The sequence below is a fragment of the Ochotona princeps genome, chromosome 3, assembly GCF_030435755.1.
Source record: "Ochotona princeps isolate mOchPri1 chromosome 3, mOchPri1.hap1, whole genome shotgun sequence".
Lineage (NCBI taxonomy): Eukaryota > Metazoa > Chordata > Mammalia > Lagomorpha > Ochotonidae > Ochotona > Ochotona princeps.
Genome location: NC_080834.1, coordinates 53,807,120 through 53,829,244, shown reverse-complemented (window position 1 = coordinate 53,829,244; position 22,125 = coordinate 53,807,120). Strand labels below are relative to the sequence as shown.

The 22,125-nt window shown below is 36.1% G+C and overlaps 1 protein-coding gene across 1 annotated transcript in view; it reads left to right on the top strand.

Moving 5' to 3' along the window:
- The window catches only part of ROBO1 (roundabout guidance receptor 1), a 404,089-nt gene that overhangs the window by 63,699 nt on the left and 318,265 nt on the right, over positions 1 to 22,125 (top strand). The window contains exon 2 of the mRNA XM_058661768.1: positions 11,499 to 11,825. Coding sequence (XP_058517751.1) covers positions 11,499 to 11,825 — 327 coding nt within the window. The remainder of the gene's footprint in view (positions 1 to 11,498; positions 11,826 to 22,125) is intronic.

Genomic DNA, 22,125 nt, shown 5'->3' with positions numbered 1-22,125 from the left:
AATTTAATGTATATATTTTAATATTTATTATAACAAAACTATAGCATGTTATTTTACTATTTTTTGTTCCTGATAATTTAGTTTGTAAAATAAGATTTGGAAGATCTTTTAAAATTTCATATTTTGGGTTCCAAATGATTAGAAGTTACCTCTCAGCTTTCTTTTTCTGAGCATGCATTGGAATCAGTAATAGCCCAAAACAGAAGGTAAAAACACAGCAATGGGGGGAGATCCTAGGAAGTAAGGTTGCAGTTAGCTTGCTAATGTGTAGATTTTCTTCGGAAATTCTTGTTCATGTCACAGGTATTGACAGTTCTTAAAATGAGTGAAGTCACTGCATTCCTATAGGGATTCCTCAGTAATCCTTTAAAAGGTTATTTTAAGTTTTGTGTTTTCGAGAAATCTAATTGTCTTTAGACAATTATCCTCAAATTGCCATGCCATTCTCCTATTTTGCAGACCTTAACAGCTTACCTGTTTTCAAGAAAGGATCAAGATTTCTCAATGCGTCATTTCTAAAACTAAAAGTAAAAACTTTATTTTAGGAGTTTATTTGGTTTTGGGTTATTTGCTCATATCAATTATATTTATAATATGTATAGCCTATGAAAATCAAATTCAACGTTCTACCAAAGGAAACGTTAAATATTACATTACACAATAACTTTTTAAACATATTCAAAATTTTGAAGAATTGTATTACATTCTTTGTTGGTTTCAATTTATGACTTAAGTATGCCTTTAGACATAAAATGTAGAATTAATTTCAAGATAAATGTTTTCCCCTCATCAGTTTATATTGGGGGTATAATTTAGGAAATAAGCTATATTTTACGAAACAGATTTATTTTATATAATTATAAGAATATTTTTGAGTTTCCACTTCAATAATGAAGTATGCCTATGTCCTGTGTGTTGAGGTTGTAGTTGGCTAAGATATAGAACCATCTGCTATTTTCATTTTACATGTAGAGCATGAAGTGCGAATTCATGTTCATTGTAATACAATGCCATTGGTTCAGAAATATAGAAAATCAAAGATTATGATTAAATATATTATTTGAGTGGTTTAAAAACTCTTAAGATCTCCCAAATATGCTTTTTCACAATTAAAAATATTGCCAAAATCCTTTTTCAGTGACAATTACAAAAATCCAGTTGGTCCTGTTGGTTAAAATATCCAGTGGTATTTTATAGTAAAAGCATATTTTAGATTAGGTATTTTCTCCCATTGCAATGGACATTAGAAGGCGTAATTACAAATTTATTTTTGTATTTGCAAAGGAAAGGAAACAAATGACTATTAGGTGTTTTCACCTATTAATATTTTAAAATCAGTGTAATGTGTCTTACATTTTGGAAGTAGTACATTTAGAAGCATTTTTTTTTTTTTTTGCAATAGATATAGTTGCTGCTTGGAACACCTGCACCCTCTATCAGTGTCTGGTTAGAGTCCTGGCTCCTTTGTTTAGTATCCAGCTTCCTGCTAATGGGCATCCCGGGAGGTAGCAGGTGGAGTTGAATTGTCAACTAAATCTAGTTTGCACATTTCCTTACACATATGTGAGAGGAGGAGGAAGCAATTCATTTCTTTCCAAATTAATAAGAATCCAAATATACTTCCACAAGAGACTGGCGATGAGATCATAAAATTGAGTAACAATGCTTATGCCAGCTTCCAAAGCACTAGATTAATGGTTCCAACACATGTGACAATGTAATATGTTATGCATCAGGGATTACACTAGCCTATTTAGCGTATGTATTACCTTATTTTTTCACAAATGAAGAAACCAGTATTCAAAAAAGGGAGACAGTTTGCACAGGTTCATACAGCTAAGTGACAGAGCCTAGATTTGAATCCAGGCAGTCTGAATTCAGTCTCCAATTTCAATCTCCTCACTGATGCTGGAGTGAGTACTGGTTGTTTTGTTGTTTTGTCACCCTGTCCCCCAAGGCCCCATGAATTTCCTCTGACTTCACTTGCTTCCACTATTGTCTAGGTGACTCTTATTTTTCAATATTACTCTTGTTGATATTTGTTTCTCCTTGTGTGGACCTCCAGGCTATTAAAATCAGTGATTTTCTATTATTTATGTTGCTACTGCTTAGCATAATTCATAATAATATAATGTGATATTTTTAAAAGTACAGACTAGGAAGAATGTAGAGAAACTGATATATAGATCTCTGGAGGTGAGAGTGAGAGATTTTGGTGTTAAAATATATGAATATTACTGAAAGTGAATTGTTATTTACATGTGAATTAGAAGTTTTACAAAAGTGGAAATGGAAAGAATGGACTCAGTTTACTAGTCTCAATCATCCAATCCCTTTGGAGATATGCCAGTGTGATCTTTCCTAATTTAACTCAACGGAAGCAATTGTTATAGATACCAGATGCTCTGGCAACTTCTGCAGTATTTGAATCTCATGATAGAAACACATCTTCTACCTAGGTGTTCACATGATTGAAAGAGAGAAATGATTTCCAAAATTTAATTTACGCTACTGTCAGATTTTTCACGTCTATGTGATACTAGGTCTATAATAATATTATAAAAATGTCAGGTGTTCATTCACTCCTAGTATTTCATTTAGGTATATTTTGGTGATCATTTTAGATGACAAATTTTAGCAGTGAAAATCAGTTCACTACTGAGTTTATTCTAAAGGTTAGTGAGAATCTGCTTTAGGTGGGAAAGGATGACCAAGAAGGGTAATTAGTGTAAATGAAAGTATTGGAGTAAATTGGCACTACCCATTTCATGGCATTTTTTAAAATACATATTGTTTTATTGGAAGAGTCATTTCACCTAGACTTCAGATTGCTTTGCTTCTGTTAAATAGTAAGCATATTTGAGAAATGTGTTTAACCCCATAGAACACACTTAGGTCTGCTTTTTACCACGAGTAACTAATGGGAGCTGCTTTCCTATTTTTAACAAATGTCACCATCTAGGATAAAATTCTGACACGAAAATTATAGGATTGCTGCTCATGAGAAGGTTTATGTTAATAATTGATGCTGTTCTGCTCCTTAGAATGTAAGTGGAACTGAAATTAAAAGGTGAAGAGATAGGACTTTTTGATGAAAGTAGGTATGCCATTACACAGATCAGCATGTTATAAAGACAGTTGTATGAATCTCCAGTCTCACTTTAGAAAGATGTCACCAGATTGCTGGTTGATATTCATTGAGCAGTTGTCAGTTTGTTGTATTTGTTCCTTTTGTGCTTTTAGTAAATTAATCAGTATGTTTCTAATGTAAGATGCTGTAATACATTGTATGACATAGATGGATATTTTAGTCATGTAGGCTTTTTAATTGTATCTCTTAAAGAACATGAACAAGTTTGGATCTAAATAAGTTTTTGCTCTTGAAATAAATACTGTTTTTCTGTCTACTAAAAATGAATTAAAAACATAAAAAGCCCTCAAAAGGACTATTACTGTCTTGGGAACCAAAAGATAAAATAATACAGATAAAAAGAATAAAATCACACACACATATGCCTCAAGAGAATTCTAACAAAATCAGTTGCTTAATTGGTTACTTGCTTCTGTTTCTGTAAATGTGATGTCTCAGGGAGAAACAGTTTATATCCAACTAGGAGTTTGGTTTCCTCATCGTAAATCTCATATGACTTTGATATATTTCGTTGAAATGGTTAGCACTTATGTGTATATCTTTTTCCAGCTGTGGGTGTATAAATATTTAGATATTTCAATCACTCATGTTTATATTTTATCTTCTGACGCATAGTTGCTGAAGGAATCCTGCCCTGCCCTTGTCCCTGATGCTGGTCTTGCCTAAAGTCAGTCCCTGTTGCCTCTGCAAGATTCTACCAGGGTTCTTGTTCAGAGTACTTGGAAGGACCATTCTGATTCCTTGTGAAAGAGTCCCTCTTATGAGAACATTTTTTCTTTTACGCTGCCTTCTTTATAACTTTCAAGTGTCTTATGTACAGTGTGATTGGAACTTGAAAGTTGGTTTTGCTAACTGAAATATGAATCTTGAATTTTTTGTGTGTAAAATGTGCACATGTTAACATTAGTTGAATGAGCCCAGGATTTTTGAATAAAGAGAAAAAATTTTGTGAATGAAGTTAGGATAATCCAAAATGGTTTTTGGGAAAACAAATTAAAAGATATGTTTATTTTGGTGTAAAAAATTAGATCTATGCACAACTTTTGATAATATGAGTTATCCCTGACATTTTTGATTTTACACATATATGATGGTGACAGAATGGAGATAGGTAGCATTTGCAAGAAAGATGATTGCAGCCACTAGTATTTGGCACCTAGAGTCTTTCTCTGTAGTTAATTGCAATTGGCTATCTGTGATATCGCACACTAGTCACAGATGCAACTAACCCTGGATATGTTCTGACCTTTTATTCTTATCAATAGTCCCTGCACAAAATAGCATACTAGCTGATTACAAGTATCTATACCTTATTAGGTATTGAAAGTAATTGGGAGAATTTATGTAGATTATACAAATAATCCAGACATCTTTTTAGGTGAAGAACTTGAGCATCCATGAATTTTGGTCAAATAATGGAATTCTTTTCTTGAGACTGGAGAGAGAAATAAGTTACTCTAATTGATGTTGGTGTAACACCATCAAAGTCTCTTTGAAAAAAGAATTGGCTTACATTCTAAGAGGGTCGCTGGATGACTGTTGTCACAAGTAGACTAGTGTAAAAAATTTGCAAGTAGTTATGTCAAGTTGTAATTACACAAAGACTTGCTTAAGACTTGAAGTTCTCAGAATATTTAAGACTGATAATGTAAAGATGTTTATTAAATAATGCAAGCATCCAAGTAAAAGGAAATCCTTATAACCCCATGCATTCATTATCAAAGTGTTTCCTGACTTAGGTGACTATGAAATCATTTGATTTATAGGTAGCTGTTCTGTCAGTAAAAAATGAAAAAAAAATGGCATCAGGCTTAGCATCTGTTTTGTAAGTAAGCAATTAAAAGTAACAGTGCCAATGTAGGAAGCAAGAAGGAAAAATGCAAGCATATTTATAGAGTTGAACTAATTACTGCTAACTGTATTTATGGAATATTTGAAAGAGCAAGGATTTTGAGTTTAACTCAGCTTGCATTCCACCACTGCCATCCCCAGCTGAAGGACAGCTGAATCTCAGTTCTCCATATGGAAACCAGATAATAACAACACCCTTCTCACAAAGATGTTGTTGTGATAGAGGAGATGACAGATAGTCCCTGGGAGCCTTTGTTTTCATTCCTTTTCTTTCTACTTAGACTTGATAAAAAAATAATTGATCAGGTTTTTTGAAATTATCGCTGATCTTTATAGTTTATATTTTAAAGTTAACCAATCATGCATTGTAAGCCTCTTTCATGAAGATTATACATCTTAAGAATTGTTGATTTTTACTACTTTTGTTGGCTTCCAAATATACTGGTTCTAGAGCCACACATTTTCTGCTACCTTCTTTAATCTGTTGAAATTATTAGAATGTTTTATAGTCTATATTTTCTCCTGAGATGTTTTACTCTGGAGTAATAGTCATTGGGACACTTGTGAAAAAGGTAGAAAGTTTAATGACCAAACACATTGGGAAATAAATGTTAGAGTGGCAAGACTAATGATCCTCAAAACTGCAGTACTTTTTTTCTTTGTGGTGCTACTTATTAACAATCCGAGGAAAGAGTGTTCATTCCATGGAGCATTTTTGGAAATGATCCTTTAATAATACAGCGTGCATTTTTTTATTGCTGGAACTTTTATGGAATGCTGCTGTACAAACCTCATGCTGGAAACTTGGACCTGAGGTCTCTGTTCCCAAAGGTCATGCTGGCTGTGGTCCAGCCATGCAGGACTGCACGTTAGGGATGGGAGACCGCCCAGCCCACCGCACTGTAGTGGAGCCTGGTTGACCTGCAGGTTCTGTAATTGCCCGTTACTTCCTCTGTTCTCTCTCCCTAGGCAGTTTCATTCTTTCCCATGGTTTTCATCGCCAGCTCTATTCTAATTGACAGCTCCAGCTGAGATTTCTTTTCTAAGGTCAGACTTGGATATACAGTTGGCAACTTGTCATTTCCATTCAGGTATTCTAGAAGTTCCCCAGACGTGTCTCAAACTGAATTAATCATCATCTCCACCCTTCATCTTCGTACCAACTCTTAGTCTTCTATTTGTTGGCTTCTTTAAGAGTGCCTTTCAGTTGGGCCCATTTCGCTACAAAGAACTGCATTTTGGTTTTTTTTAGTAGCTGAGTAGTATTCCATGGAGTAGATGAACCATAGCTTTCTTATCCGGACTTCTGCTGATGGGCATTTCGGTTGCTTCCATGTTTTTACAATTACCAATTGTGCTGCTATGAACATAGGGGTGCATGTTGGTTTCTCGTGAAACAGGTGTTTTGGATATATTCCTAGGAGTGCTATTGCTGGATCATACGGTATGTTGATTTTGAATTGTTTGAGTGTTCTCTGTACTGATTTCCATAGAGGCTGTACCAATCTGCAGTCCCACCAGCAGTGGTGTAGGATTCCCTTTTCCCCACAACCTTGCCAACAGGTGTTGTTGGTGTTTGTTTTCATGTGGGCTAATCTTACTGGCGTTAGGTGGTACCTCATGGATGTCTTAATTTGGATTTCCCTTTGCCAGGGAACTTGAACATTTTTTCATATGTTTATTTGCCATTTGGGTTTGTTCCTTTGTGAAATGTCTGCCCATTTCCCATGCCCATTTCTTGAGTGGCTTGTTTGTTTTGGTATTTTGGTTGTTTTGTAGTTCTTTGTATATTCTGGAGATTGATATAATGCTAAGGGAAATGAGCCAATCCCAAAAAGTTAGATACAACATGTTTGCCTTAATTTAAGATGAAATGATGTCAATATGAAAAATAGTACCTGTAAAATGTAATATTATCTCAACCTCATGTGGTTAAGAACTTGCATTTTTTTGTTAGCATATTGGTTACTCAATACTATGTCCACTAATTCCATAATGTTATAAATTGTTGCTGATGTTATGTTGGGGCTTTTAATAGATCGGGATGACACTCTAACGGCTCTGCCTTCAGACCAGAGATGGTCTCCCCAAGAAGCCGTTGAACTTATCTGGACAATAAGATGCTGGACTCTATGCTTGGTATATGCTTGCAATGAAAGAATCTCAATTGAACTTGAACTGTGGCAATGCAGCAAGGTGGAAGAATCCACCATGGGGGGAGGGTTTGGGGAGGGGTTGGGGGAATCCCAGTACCTATAAAACTGTGTCACATAATGCAATGTAATAAAACAAAAAGTGCCTTTCATCATTGCTGAGAAGAGACTTGAGATCTACCCCTGCTGCTGCTCTGTTCCTCATATCGCCAGTGCATGCATTCCAGTGGTTGTTTAAATTGAAAAAAATATTAATAATTTATCAGGGCTGGTGTGATAGTCTAGTAGCTAAAGCCCTCGTCTTGCGCATTCTGGGATCCCATATGGGCGCTGATTCATGTCCTGGCCACGCTGCTTCCCATTCAGCTCCCTGCTTGTGACCTGGGAAAGCAGTTGAGGATGGCTTAAAGCTTTGGGACCCTTCACCCATGTGAGAAACCTGGAAAAAGCTCCTGGCTCCTAGCTTTGGATCAGTTTAGTTCCTGCTGTTGTGGCCACTTGGGGAGTGAATCAAAGGACAGATGATCTCTCTGTCTCTCCTCCTCTCTGTTTATCTGACTTTCCATTAAAATAAATAAAATTTAAAAAAATTATCTGAGGGGCCACCATCATGGCATTGTTTTAAGTCACTGCCTGTGATACTGGGACTCCATATGGGCACAGGTGCAAGTTCTGAGTGCTTTGCTTCCAGTCCGGTTCTTCACTGCTGTGCTGGGAAAACAGTGGATTGTAGCCCAAGTAATTGAGACCCTGGCTTCAGCCTGGCCCATTCCTGGCCCTTGTATCATTTGAAGAGTGAACTAGTAGATAAAAGAGCTCTCGGTCTCTTTTCCACTCTCTCTTCTACTCCGCCTTTTCAATAAATCAATACATTTTTAAAAGTTGTTTTAGAGGTGGGGGAAGGAAGGGAGACAGAAAAGGGAGTGAGAGAGAAACATTTCCAAGTGTTTTTACACACCCTGAGGGCCTGTAACAGCCAAAATTGGGCTGTGTTGATCATGAGCCAGGAATACAATCCAGTTTTCCGGGGGGGGGGGGGGGGGAGGCAGGGACAGGAACTACCATATTGGCACCTTGGTTAAAATTGTAATGTGGTTGCCTTTAAATTAATTCCAGAACTGTTGTGATATACAAAGTTCATCTCATGGTTTCTTTGAGCTGTGTCTTGTGGCTCATGTTTCCCAGTTTCTGACATGCACCTTATACTCAGGCCATACTAACCTACCCACAGGTCCCACCTTTGTCCCTGATAATCCTGTATGTGTGTTTATGGACATATATTGGTTAGTCTTCAGAGTTCATCTCTAGTTTCTTGTCTTGGAATGCTTTTGTCTGACCTGCTGAGGTGATCTGTGGGGTTCCCTCTGTGTGTTTTTCTAGCAAACTGTGCCACTCTGTCTCTCATCTATAATGGATTTTCAGAGTTTAAAATAAAATGTGTTTTAATCAGATATCTACCACCTCAGCAGCTAATCCTCATTAATATTCAAAATTTCACATCAAGATAAAAGTCAATAATGTGACACTTTATTTTCTGAAGTTTTAAAGAAGTGAGCAGCTCTGAGTAATCTGAAATCCAATTGAAATTTCATTTGACTTCAGTATAGCCTTTATTATGCAGTGTGGATTTCAAAGTCACTTCTTCCCTGATGATGTTGCTTTATTTTGCCCTCTCTGAGAGCTGGGTTTCATTTACAGAACTTAGAGCATGCTCTATACCATTTATAAACCGAGGCTACTTTGCAGTATTTCAGATTACAAAACTAGTATTTAGTGTTTTAGGTTTTACTTTGTGTATCATGATAGATATAATCAAATAATTAATCTTTTAGTTTTACTCTTAATTTATTCATTTTATGAAAAATATTTGCTTTAGTTATGAACTAGATAAATATTTTTAATATTCTATGATATATTTACAAATAAATTATATATATATGCCTCATGTAGAGTGTACAGTCTATTAAAGGTTGAACAGGATGGCTATTAGCTGCAATTTACAAAAGTGAAAACTTTGTGTCTGGAATATAGGATTCTTAAGCTCCATCTGCTCAGGTCTTTGTTCATTTGCTTTATTTGTTTCATATATTTGATAGCATTTTTATTGAGTACTATATTGTGTTAATCACTTTGCTAAGCATGAGGAAAACAAACTCAGATCCATTGATAAGAGTAGTAGAAAGAGGCATATTGAAAGAATTAGGGAAATAAATTTAAATTATAAATCTGATCATTCTGGCCAAAGGTGGCTGTATTTGTTGGTTAGGTGTGTGGTAACAGCATTCAATTCCTTGGTGAAAGATCACAGAAGGCAGAGATTTGAAGCAAGAGTGGGTGTGGCTATATTAGGGAAAGAGTTTTTCGAGCCCAGGCCCTGTGGCAGGCACTGGCCATGTGTCAGGAGGAAGCGCAGTTAGTGTGTCGAACTAGGAGCAAGCTGGGTGATGAGATCAGAAAAAAAGAATGAACAGGAGGAATCCTGAGACAGAAGGGATCCAGAGAGCAAGATCAGGAAGAGGCCTGGCTCTGGTGGCTCTTGTTAGGGACCTTATCTCAACCGCACTAAGTTTATCTTAAGAACCATTGAAGTAGAGGAAGACCCAGATTGTATTTGCATTTCAAAGCCATCCTCTGGTTTTAGAGAAGTGAGACCTGTTTTTGGAGTTTTCCTAAATGTGGTAGGAGGAGACACATGGGAATGAGTAAGTGCATTTGGGAAATTAGGGGGCAATATTGGAAAACAGAAGAGGAAGGTACTTGGGAAAACTGATTTGTTCTTTCAAAAATTTTTAAAGTTTTATTTTTAGTTGAAAGGCAGAATTATTGCAAGGAGAGACACTGGGAGATGCCTTTCATCTGCTGGTTCACTTTCCAGATGCCCACAATGGGCAGAGCTGAGCTCAATCTGGAGCCAGTAGCCAGGGGCTTCCTCTGTGCCTCCCCCATGGGTGCAGGGGCCCAAGGAGTTGGGCCATCCTTCTCTGCTTTCCAGGCTATAAGCAGGAAGCTGGATGGGAAGTGCAGCGTCCAGTAGAGAACAGTGGTGATCTCATGGGATGCCGGTGCTCCAAGCTTGCGGTGTTCTACCACACAGCACCAGTCTAGGAAGACTGATTTATATTCACGTCTTATTTATTGCCTTGGGAGCATTATGTCCAAGCAAGGTTTAGGGGTTAAGTCACACCTTGGGCTTTTAAATTTGAGAATTCTTTGAGAAATTTGTGCATTGATCTTATACATAGCAGTGATAAGACAGGAATATTTAAAAATGTAAAACATCCTTATTTTGATGTTATATTCTCTTTGTGAAAGATAAGGAGCAGACGCAGGAAATATTTAAATAACATACTCAAGGCCTCATTTATTAGGTAGTGCAGAAGGTATGAAATGAAACTCCACCCAATATCCTTTTCTGTTCAATGTTGCAATTAATTATCTAAGCTCAATTATTTAGCAGTTTGTATTCAAAGTCTAGTAAGATTTTAATTGCTGGTAACCAATTATGAAATTCATTGATTAGTAAAAATTCTGGGGAAGGTGCTTGTATAAAAGATTACCTATAAAGACATACATTTATATGTGCAGGATAAGATTGTTGTTGATGTTGTGTTGGGGCTTCCAATTGAATGGGATGATATCCTGCCAGCTCTACCTTCAGACCAGAGAAGGTCTCCCCAAGCAACTGTTGAAATTATCTGGACAGTAAGATGCTGGACTCTATGCTTGGTATATGCTTGCAATGAAAGAATCTTGACTTAATTTGAACTGTAATACTGCAGCAAGGTGGAGGAATCCACCATGGGGGGAGGGCACGGGGAGGGGAGTGGGGAATCCCAGAACCTATGAAACTGTGTCACATAATGCAGCATAATTAAAAAAAAAAAGAAAATTGTATTATATACTTGAATATACATATTCCACTAGTTATAGTGTATGTTTGGTGAAAGTCTTGATTGTCATTACTTAAAAAGGAGATGAAGAAACCATACCATTATTTGGGATACTCTGGAAGCTGTTTCCTGATTCTCTCACACAGACACCAGACGTGGTGTAAACAGACAGTTGAATGGGTTCTAAAAGGATTTGTGGAACATTTGTGAAAGGGGACAGGATTTGTGCAGACAGGCTTTGAGCAAGAAAACTTTTTAAGTGGGAGTTCAAAAGGACGCAGAGATTGCATGATAGAATGAATATGGATAGGAGAATGATTAGTTCGCAAAATACAGTAGAAATAGGAGGCTGGTGTTTCACAGTGTTTGAGTAGCAGTGTGAAAGCCTGTGCTCTCTAAGACTTTCTACAGTTTTTCAAGTGGTAGATGAAGACCTGTCATTTCTTCCTGCAGGCTCCCGTCTTCGCCAGGAGGATTTTCCACCTCGCATTGTTGAACACCCTTCAGATCTAATCGTCTCAAAAGGAGAACCTGCAACTTTGAACTGTAAAGCTGAAGGCCGCCCCACCCCCACCATTGAATGGTACAAAGGCGGGGAGAGAGTGGAGACCGACAAGGATGACCCTCGCTCACACCGAATGTTGCTGCCTAGTGGATCTTTATTTTTCTTACGCATAGTACATGGACGGAAAAGTAGGCCTGACGAAGGTGTCTACGTCTGTGTAGCAAGGAATTACCTTGGAGAAGCTGTGAGTCACAATGCGTCGCTGGAGGTAGCTTGTAAGTAGAATGGGCTAAATGTTTGATGGGGGAGTGGTGAAGTGGGCTCATTAGTCATAACAGGGCTGGTAAGATAGTAAACTTGTTTCACAGTCTGTTCCTGAGGACACTCAGTAGCTTTGCATATGGATACAATCTGCTACTCAATTTTCTCTATCTGGTTCTTCAAGCTTTATTGGGATTTAAGCATAGTGTTCAATCATTTGATTTTAATTGGGAGCCGTTTTCTGTTGCGTATTTTCCTTAAGATAGTTTTATTCCCTATGTTGTTGCTTTTAAGTATATTCTATATACAGGTTCTTCTGTAAATATAATAGTGTGGGATATTTTAAATTTATCTTCATTAAGAGAAATGTTTTCAGAAGTAGTGTAAAGTATATTTTGGACTGCTTCTGTTTCTCATAAATATACTGTACTTCTGTTACAGCTGTATCCAGGAAAGTGTATGTATATATTTCATAATTTATTATGTTAGTTACTGTGATGTGCCCTAGGAGGAAGACAGGTGTATGTCATCTTCATGTCATTGGCATTTGGCTTTACTTATTTAAAAGACCAAATTTACCTCATTTGAAATGGTTTCAGTGACGATCTGTTAACTAATGATAAAATTGTTACATCTAGATTCTTGGAGTATATTGTATTTGAATAAAACTTGATTTTTTTCTTATTTTCTATCTACATTCAAGCGGTAGCAAAAAAGTACAGTTTTGTGGAAACAATCCTGCTCTATATATACAAGGATAGAAATTTGAGAATTTTGTAAGCATTGGAAATATAAATGAAATTTAGATATAATTCATTTTAGCTATATGTTCTTTTAAATAATGCTATATATAATTATGTGTTTATTTTGTATAGTGATTTCCCCATATGATTGATAGTTTAATGTGATTTCTGCTCACAATTTTAATTATACAATCCACTTCATCATATTTTACATTCTGGTCTAAAATGTAAACAGAATTTGAATATATAAAGCCATGGAGTTATTAAATTATATTTGCAGGAAGATATTTAGATGTAATTAGGTCAGCTCAATCATATTATTATTATAGACACAGTACCAGAGACTTTAAATGATTTAATCACTTTCACACAAGCTATGTAATGCTTGAGATGGAATGCTAAAGGTATTTGATGTGAATGTAAACTATTAGGTACAATAAAAATTTTATAATCATCTTAACGTAGATCAAAGCTAAGCGCTTACATTTAAGAGGATCTTCTTGGAATCCAGGTTTATATTTGCTTATTGATGATGATTTTATTGTCTTCATCTTAGCACAGTGACTCTCACTGAATTCCTTAGATATATATAAATGCAGTATATGAAAGCTACAATAATAGAAGGCTCTGCCCAGCTTTAAATACAATTGAAGACAAAGATGTTTAACTACCTAATCTTTTTTATTTTATCAAGTCATCTCACAATTATATTAGTATCTTTATAACTTTTGATAAATTTATATTTAAGAATTGGTAATCCTTGTGGAGAAAACACTTAAGTTAGAATTTGAATGCAAATTGAGAAAATCAAGAAAAAAAAAATGACACCGGTTACCTAGGCCAGCTCCTAGTTTTAGAAGATAAGAAGTTGAAGACTGATCAAAATTGGGTGATTGTTCCTAGGATTATAATTTCTTAAAGTGAAGTATATACAAAGGAAATATCAAGCGTCATCTTTTGTTCTGTTTCCTCCTCACATTCTTACTGTTGGAATCAAAACAAAGCAAAACCAATTTTAGACTTGAAGTTTTAAATGTTTCTCTTTCAGCTCTTATGAAAACTCTTCTAGTTTTACTGCAGAAGAGCATGATGCTCATAGTGTGCTGGAAATTAGAGTTATCTTCTCTAATCTGGCTTTTTGTAGATGTTTTATAGACACTAGAAGTTTTTACTTAAGTTCTCTAAGGTACATATTCTGTTATCTTGAAAGGCTGTCAAGCAAAAGATCTTTTCCAATCCTAATCAAGAAGTGTCCAGTCGTGGACTTAAACCAAACGTAATGTCATTTCTCCTGGTGGAATATTTAATTCCTGAGCTCTTTAATACATAACTTTATGTCTCCAGGTGGTTTTGAGCTGCAAATGAAAATGTGTAATATAATTCACTGAAACATAGTTAATGCAAGTCTTGCTAAGAAATTAATGATATTTAGTCATCCTCTTGTTCTGTGTATTTCAGTTATTTTTATGTATTTGCACATCAGTCATCATTTTAAAGATGTTGGTGTCCTAAAGTTAAATTAGCTTTTTGTACAGTATACAAACAAGTTTGAGATAAGAGGAAGAGTGGACAGGTTTATTAGTCAAAGGTACTATGAGAGTTTGTAGTCCAGTTCATTTTCTGCAGAATATTTTTCCTTTTTAAGAAGTACTATTCCTTTTTATAAAAAATATTTCCTTGTTTGGGTATCAAATATTTAGTAAGAACTGTTCTCTTCTCCCCAGGATGCAGTTACAGGAAGACAAAGATTGCATCTGATTTTTTAGTGAACCTATACCCTTAAGTAATAGCATTTATAAAAGTGTCTTGAGGCAAGGCAAGTCTCACAGGCCAATTGTTGGTAATTCTTTTGAAAACACTTAATGTGTGTTTTATTTGCCTCTAACCCAAGTTTTACAGCTGTAACAACAAATGGGTTTCTTGGTTTCCAGAAGTTGCAATCTCTCCAACAGAAAAAAAAAAATATATGGAATGCCATCTAAAAAACCTTTCCTTCTTATAGGACTAGTAATTTTATTGCTTTCTACCCTTTAATGTTTGAGTAATGCAATGAAAGGATTGTATTTATTGGTAAGGATACCTTTAGTTTCACTTATATCCTTGTTAATAGCAGTGTAGATATTAGTGCAGAAAATTGGTACTGATACATGGTGTGTGTTAAAAACTCTGTGTGAAAACTCTGTTTTGATGCAGTGAAACTAAGCTCCCACTACTAGAACCATCTAAACATTAAATAATAAATAGTAATCCTTATTTCTAAAGTTTTCAGTGAGATTGTTGCAAGTTCGACTTTTATAGGAAACAGAATTATAAATAACTGATGTGTTTTTCAAAAATTTAGTTTTCTGTACAAACCAAGCGTAACATATCTTGATATGGACATAAAACTATATAATGTAGAATACATTGTTGTTTCTGGAAAAAAAAATCACTGTTTCCTTTTAGTTTCAAAGCCAAGTTTCAGAAGCAATCTTGCTAGCATCTTTTTTTTTTTAAATTTTGAATTACTTCTGTTTAAGAGTCTATAAAATGTCTAAGAAAATATTTTATTGGTTTGTTCTGCACTTCACAGTGCTGCTTATTAAATTTTGAATTCCACAATTTGCCTGGCATGGCTTGAAGGTACAGACTCTGTTACAACTTGGATTTAGTAAGTAAATTAATAATGAAGAATTACATTAAATTTTAAAGAAACTTAGCTTGAACATTGACCTTCATGCTTTCTGTTGCAGAACATGCCTCTCCACATCATCTACTGAGCACTGTGCTGCATGTGGCTAGCAGTTTACTACGGAAACTGTTTTCTTTTGAGGAAGAAAAATTTATTTCAGACAATGCAGTGTTTACTAGCTATGCTGGCGTGAGACCATAAAAGAAAACTTATCTGAAAAATGATGTTGTTAATCAAGGAATAAATATTTCTAGATTTTATTAAAAGAGGTGATTTTATTTATTTGTGTGAGTTAGAAGAGTAGAAACAGCAGAAGAGACAGAGAGAGAGAGAGAGAGGAAAGAGAGAAAATGAGAGAGATCTGCCTTCCATCTGTTGGCTCACTCCCCAGATGGCTGGAAAGGCCAGAGTTGAACCAGGGCAAAGGAGCTTCTTCTGGGTTGTCAATGTGGGTGACAGGGTCTCAGTGCTTGAGCCATCTTCTACTGCTTTTCCCAGGCCATCATCAAGGAACTGGATTAGAGGTGGAGTACTGACATGGAATGCTGGTATCATAGGCAGTGGCTTTACCTACTATACCAAAATACTGACTATAGTTAAATGCTTTTCTTCTTCTTCTTCTTTTTTTTATAATTTAACAGATTTGAGTATTTTTATATGAAAGACAGATTTTACACAGAGAGGAGAAACAGAGAGGTCTTATGTCCAATAGTTCACTCCCAAATGTCTGCAACCATCAGGTCCTAGCTGATTCAATCCTGGAAGCCAAGAGCTTCTTCCTAGTCTCTCATGTGGGTACAAGGTCCAAGGACTTGGTCCATCCTTAACTGCTTTCCTAAGCCGTAAGTGGAGAGCTGGATTAGAAGTGGAGCAACTGAGATTTGAAATGGCGCCCATGTAGGATGCCTGCACTAGCTTGCTAAGCCAGGGCAACAGCCTCAAATTCTTTTCTTAAAAAAAAAAAAAAAAAAAAGCTATTTATTTATCCAAAGGCACAGAGAAAGAGAGGAAGTTCCGTAGCCAGCTGGCTTACCCCCCAAACACCTGCACCACCTGGGCTAGGCTGGACAGAACCAAGGACTCTGATATGTATTCTGGGTCTCCTGTGTGGGTGATAGGTCATCACCTGCACCTCCAGTGTGTTCCTTCATAGGGAGCTGTATCAGAATCAGAGGAGCTAGAATTTTAACTAGGCATTTTTAAATGAGATGCAAGTGTCCAATTAGAGTCCTGACTGTTGCACCAAATTTCACCCCTTTATGCTCTCTTGATTTAAATAGACTTTTGCTGTTTTCCTCATTTCCCTTCATTATAAATTCATGTTTAAAAATTTTCTAGAACAACCTTATCTATTTTGTTTTCTCCTAATAATATGGTAAAGAGTGTGACTAATAAGCCTGTAGGGATATGTTACAGAATTTACTGAGTTTATGTTTATTTTATCTTCGGAAGTAATGGAGGTTCAATGTGGAAGACTTTTAAAATATACATGCTGTTGCTAATACCAGGACACAGAAACATCCAACCCTGAAATTTTGTGGTTACCCTTACAGCATTTTTTCCCTACATGTAATATGCAGAATGATCCTAGATATTAACTGTTTAATTCCATTCAGTATTTTTAATGGATCAAAAATGACTGGATATGTTAAAACACACATGATATAGTCAAAATGGTTAAGTTTAACTCTGTATGATAGATGTTACAAAATATTGCTGTCTCCTAGTTATTATGAGATACAATATTCTGGCATAGATACAATTTAGTAATTTGAAGTTACAGGTTACATATTCCAGTACCAATCTCATGAGTCGCTCCTTTTATTTTTCCAAAATAGATGACATTCATACATGCTGAAAGTACTGAGATGATTATTTCAATATTGGTTGATATTTACATTTCAAGCCCCTGAGGCTTCCAGAAGATCAACTCAGTATTTTGTTATTTAAGTGAAATTCTTGGCAATATCTCCTGGTAACAACAGTACTGTCCTGCAAAGCTAATAAAATAAAAAGATTATCTCTCAAATCTTGTCAGATCAACACTCGTTTCAATAATCTTAATTTACTTAACATGCAAATGTTTCTTACAGTCATAGACTAACTCGAGAATCACATTTACTTAAATTTTTACTGAAAAGTTTAACAGAAACACACATCTATTTAGTACGATTAATGTTAATTAATGCAATTTAGTTGAAGTTGTCCTTAGTTACTTGCTACAATGTTTTAATCCATATTTGCTTTACTGTATGCTTGTCAGGTTAGAAGATAGCAGGGTTGAATATGTTTGAGCAATGAAAAGTTCTTTTGTCTCAGTTATACTGTGAGCATTAAAATGTTGTCATTTAAATCTTGTAACTTAGATCAGATGATGGAGAACACCAAAATATGGTTTATCAAAAAAAGTGTTTTTTCTAAACACTTCCCTTGCAACTTTCTGTTCAGCTCTAGCTTCTCAGTGGTGAACTAAAAGTACAATACAACTAAAAGATTATGAGATAATTATAAACTTTGGCATACTTGAAAAAATTAAGAAAATGTTTAACATGACAATCTGAGCAAGGAAGATGGCTAAAAAGATGGGCAGGGTCTACTGCAGTTTTCAGTTTTGGGTTGTTTGAGTGGTACAGTGAGAGGCACAGAGACTTTTTTTAGGCAACAATGGGAGTGAATGATGTTATTCTCATCATCTGCGTTGTACCTGAGTATCATTTATGTAGTGAATGAGTTACAAGATCAATTATGAGGTTCCTGCAGTATTCCAGACCAGAAATGCTGATAGTTTGAATTAGGTTCTTACAATGGAGGGAGAAAGAGTGATTTAGAAATAGCAGTTGAAGATTTCCTGGAGATGGCATTATTAGTTATCATAAGGTCAAAGTCACTTTTGACTATATGCAAATGAAATTGGAAGCTTGGGTTTGAATGTATAAGCTTTGAATAATTTACAGAGGTTCAGTATTCCTGCTGTCATAAAGGTCCCATTGAATTCTTCCTCCCTTTGTCTCTGTATCTGACATATTCTGCTCTTCGTATCCTACTAGTCCCTCCCTCACAGCCAGCTCCAGGGTCCCCTGCTCCGGAACTGTAGCTAATGCACCTGCAGTCCATGTTGTTTGTCTTGCTATGTTGAGCTCCTTGCTGCCTGTACTCACTCAGTACCCATTGTTCACCTTCAGTGTACTGTAACCTTAAAGAAACACATTGTTCTTTGCATCCCAAGTGCCTAGAATCATTCTTGGCACAGTGTAAGTGACAGGATCTAACATGTAACCTATGTTTTATTTCATTTGTGATAAACATCTGAAAACATTGCAATGCCACTTCAAGAAATGGATAAATATACCATTTTCACAAGTTTTCTCACCTGAATTCTCTGTAAAGTTGAGCAGTTCATATGACCTCAGACACTAGTTTGAATGCGTAGTTTTGACAATGGAGTCATCAGGTACTGCTTTACTGAGAGTTTTTCTTGCAAGATTCTGAGCTGCTTAAGCATCTCATCTGGGTATGACATTACTTAGGGAATTTAATTGCTTTCCAGCGGTATGTAAATATAAGTGGATTAGCTTTAGGTTGTGATACACGTAGAGCCTAATGCCTGAGTAGGTGAACCTCCGCTCCCTCTTAGCAACTTTAACTAGTAATTAGGATCCTAATTGTTGGCTCCCCAAGTGGCCACCATGACTGGAGCTTAGCTTATCAGGAGCTCAGAGCCAGGAGTTTCTTCTGAGTCTCCCAGGTTGGTGCAGGGTCCCACAGGTATGGTTTCTTCACTGCCTCTCCAGGCCACAAGCAGGGAGCTGGATGGGAAATGGGATAGCTGGGATATGAACCAGCACCAATATGGGATTGTGATACAAGAAAAGCTAGGATTTAGCCATTAGGCTGCCATGCTGGGTCCCTGAAGGGCTTTTTGGAGGTTACTTGAAAGATTTTAGATATGGGAATCATGCCTCACAACCTTCTTTTCTCATTTTGTTTCTGGTAAATGAGCCACAAATTGATTTTTTTTTTTTTGTACAGCCATATTATTTGCACTCTTGTGTTTTCCAGCACTTTATATGATATATGTAAATGTACAGTAGGGTGGATTTATATTCATTGAAGCAAATTTAATGAAAAATAATGGGGAAATTTCAACATACTCATTATTTGAATCCTTAGTAATATTCATAAGCTGTGGTTTGTGATGGGCAAAATACACAGGTGAGTTTAAATCATGAAAAGCCAATGGGAATATAATCATGTAATCAAATCATGTGTCACAGTAGGTATGTTAAATACAAGCGATGTAACGTATTGAGCAGTGGACTGATGGCAGACTCAGATGAGGGCAGACTTGTTCTACTACAAATGGAAGTTTGTTCTTCAAAATATGATCCATGCAGCAATGGCATCCTCTTGAAGCATTTTAATGTATAGTGTGGGGACCTGCTTCCAGAATACCTAAATCAGACCCAATGCTCCTGTTTTTATAACATGTCAAGGTGATTCACATGCTAATTTCAATCTGAAAGCACTAGGATACATCTTGAATTTGCATTAGCTTCTACTATTAGAGGGCAAGGAGGAAGCTTCCTTCGATATGCTTTTCGAAAAATCAATCTGCAACATTAAGCTGATGTTTTTAGACCACTGCTCTTTACCCAGTGTCAAACATAGTTGCATCTTGAACACAATGTGGTTGACAATTCATAAATTTATTTTTACTTTTTTGTTTGAAAGACACAAACAGAACAAAAAAAGGAAGGAAGAGAGAATGACAGAGGGAAGGATGGAAAGAAGGAGAGAGAGAGAATATGAGAGAGTGGGCACATGGAAGAAATTTTGTCTGTTGAATTGTTCCTCAAAGGCCCACAGTAGGTAGGCTTGGACCATGCTGAAGCCAGGAGCGCAGGACTCCATTGTGGTCTCATGTGGGTGTTGTTGCCCCAGGAATTTGAGCCATCACCTGCTGCCTCCCTGGGTGTACTTCACTCAGAAGCTAGATTAGAAATAGAGTAGTCAGGACTCAAAGTGGACATTCCATTACTGGACATGGACATCGCAAGCAGCAGTGTAACTGATGTTTGCAGTGCCCATTTCCTAGGCCTATGTCACTGTTTATTCTAGACATTTTTGAGGAAATTCATGAAAACCTGTGATTACTTAGTATGACACAAAAATGAAATTCTGGCTTCATTTTTTTAATCTACATTTACTAGAATGAACTCTACACATAATGTAGATTTTATTAATAGCGTGGAAATATGCTAGAAGGGTCATTTGGAAGTCATTTAATATATCCTTCTGACCTTTAGTTTAAATTTCCTTGAAGATAATTTGTTGTAATAAAATAAATTCAGAGCAAAAGATTATCCAGACTCCATCATCAATATAACTTATATGTACCAGCATTTGTTCACACAAAGTTATTACTTTAATTCAGTTAAATTCTAGTTTGCAGCCAGAGACTTTCTTTTTATATGCTAAGTGATAACATGGGGAAGCTTTTTTTTTAGCATAATACCTCATATGTTTGAAAATTGTTATTAGATATTACGTGGGACCTAATTTTTAATAAAGTGTATCTGATATTTAATTGAACTTTTTAAGTATAATAAAACAATTTTTCATTTCAGTGTGTTAATTTCTAAAGTGGAAATTCTAGTTTGAGTCACATTTTAAGTCGTGTCATATTTAACCTAAGGTTCAAATTCAACTTTTAATGGCATGTATGACATTTTACGCTTGTCAGGAGAAATGAAAGTTTATTGTCAAGTTATTTAGTTTCCTTTAATGAGACTATTTTTAATCTCATTCAGGAAATGATGCAATAAAATTTAGAATAAAAACCAGAAAGTAAAAAGAAAATGAGAAGAGATTATTCATTCATTTCAAAAGGCTTAGGTTTTCCAAGCTCTTTCCTCTACTACCCTGTGTCTTTACTGGATAATACTGTCCCATAGCAAGATTGAGTCACATTGATTTACCCTTATATCAGATCCTTATCTTCTTAAAAACTATTTGTCTTTATTTGAGAGGCACAATTATAGAGAGGGAGATAAAGAGAGATCTTCCATCTACTGGTTCACTCCCCAGATGGTCACAATGGCCAGAGTTTAGCTGAACTGATCTAAAGTTTGGAGCCAGGAGCTTCTTTAGGGTCTCCCATGAGGGTACAGAGACCTACTGCTTTGGGCTGTCCTCCACTGCTTTTCTAGGCTATAAACAGGTAACTGGATTGGGCAGTGGAACGGCTAAGACCGAATCAACACCTTTTTGGGATGTCAGGGCTGCAGGCAAAGGATTAGCCTCTTAGACTACCTTGACAGTCCCACTGGTGGCAATCTTATGGAATCTTGTCTTAGGTAATCCCTTATACAATATGACTTTTTTTTTTTTAAACCATCTCAAGGATTAAAAAAGCAGTAAGACAAACATGATGGAAGATAGTGAGCTGAGAAATAGTGCATAATTTCCTTTCTCTCTAATCTTTTGCCTCAGTCACCCAAAATAACATTGCAATTTGGTGTTCAAAGTGTGATATTGGTATACAATGGCAGCAATTAACTAAAGATTTTTCCATTCTTTCCTTTTTAAGAACAATTATTGCTTAGGGATTTGCATGATCTCCCACATGATGGATTTCCTCAAAACATTATGCTTTAATTTTTAAAAAAGATTTATTCTCATTGGGAAGGCATATTTTCATAAAGAAGGAGATACAGAGAAAAATTTCCCATCTGCTGGTTCACTCCCAACTGGTTGCAGTGGCCAGAGCTGAGTTGATCTGATTCCCAGGCCACTGTGGGAATCTGGGTGGGAAGTAGAGCATCGGGATATGAACCGGCACCCATATAGTAGAGGGGAGCTTGCAAGGTGAGTACTTAGCTAATGAACCATTGTGCCAGG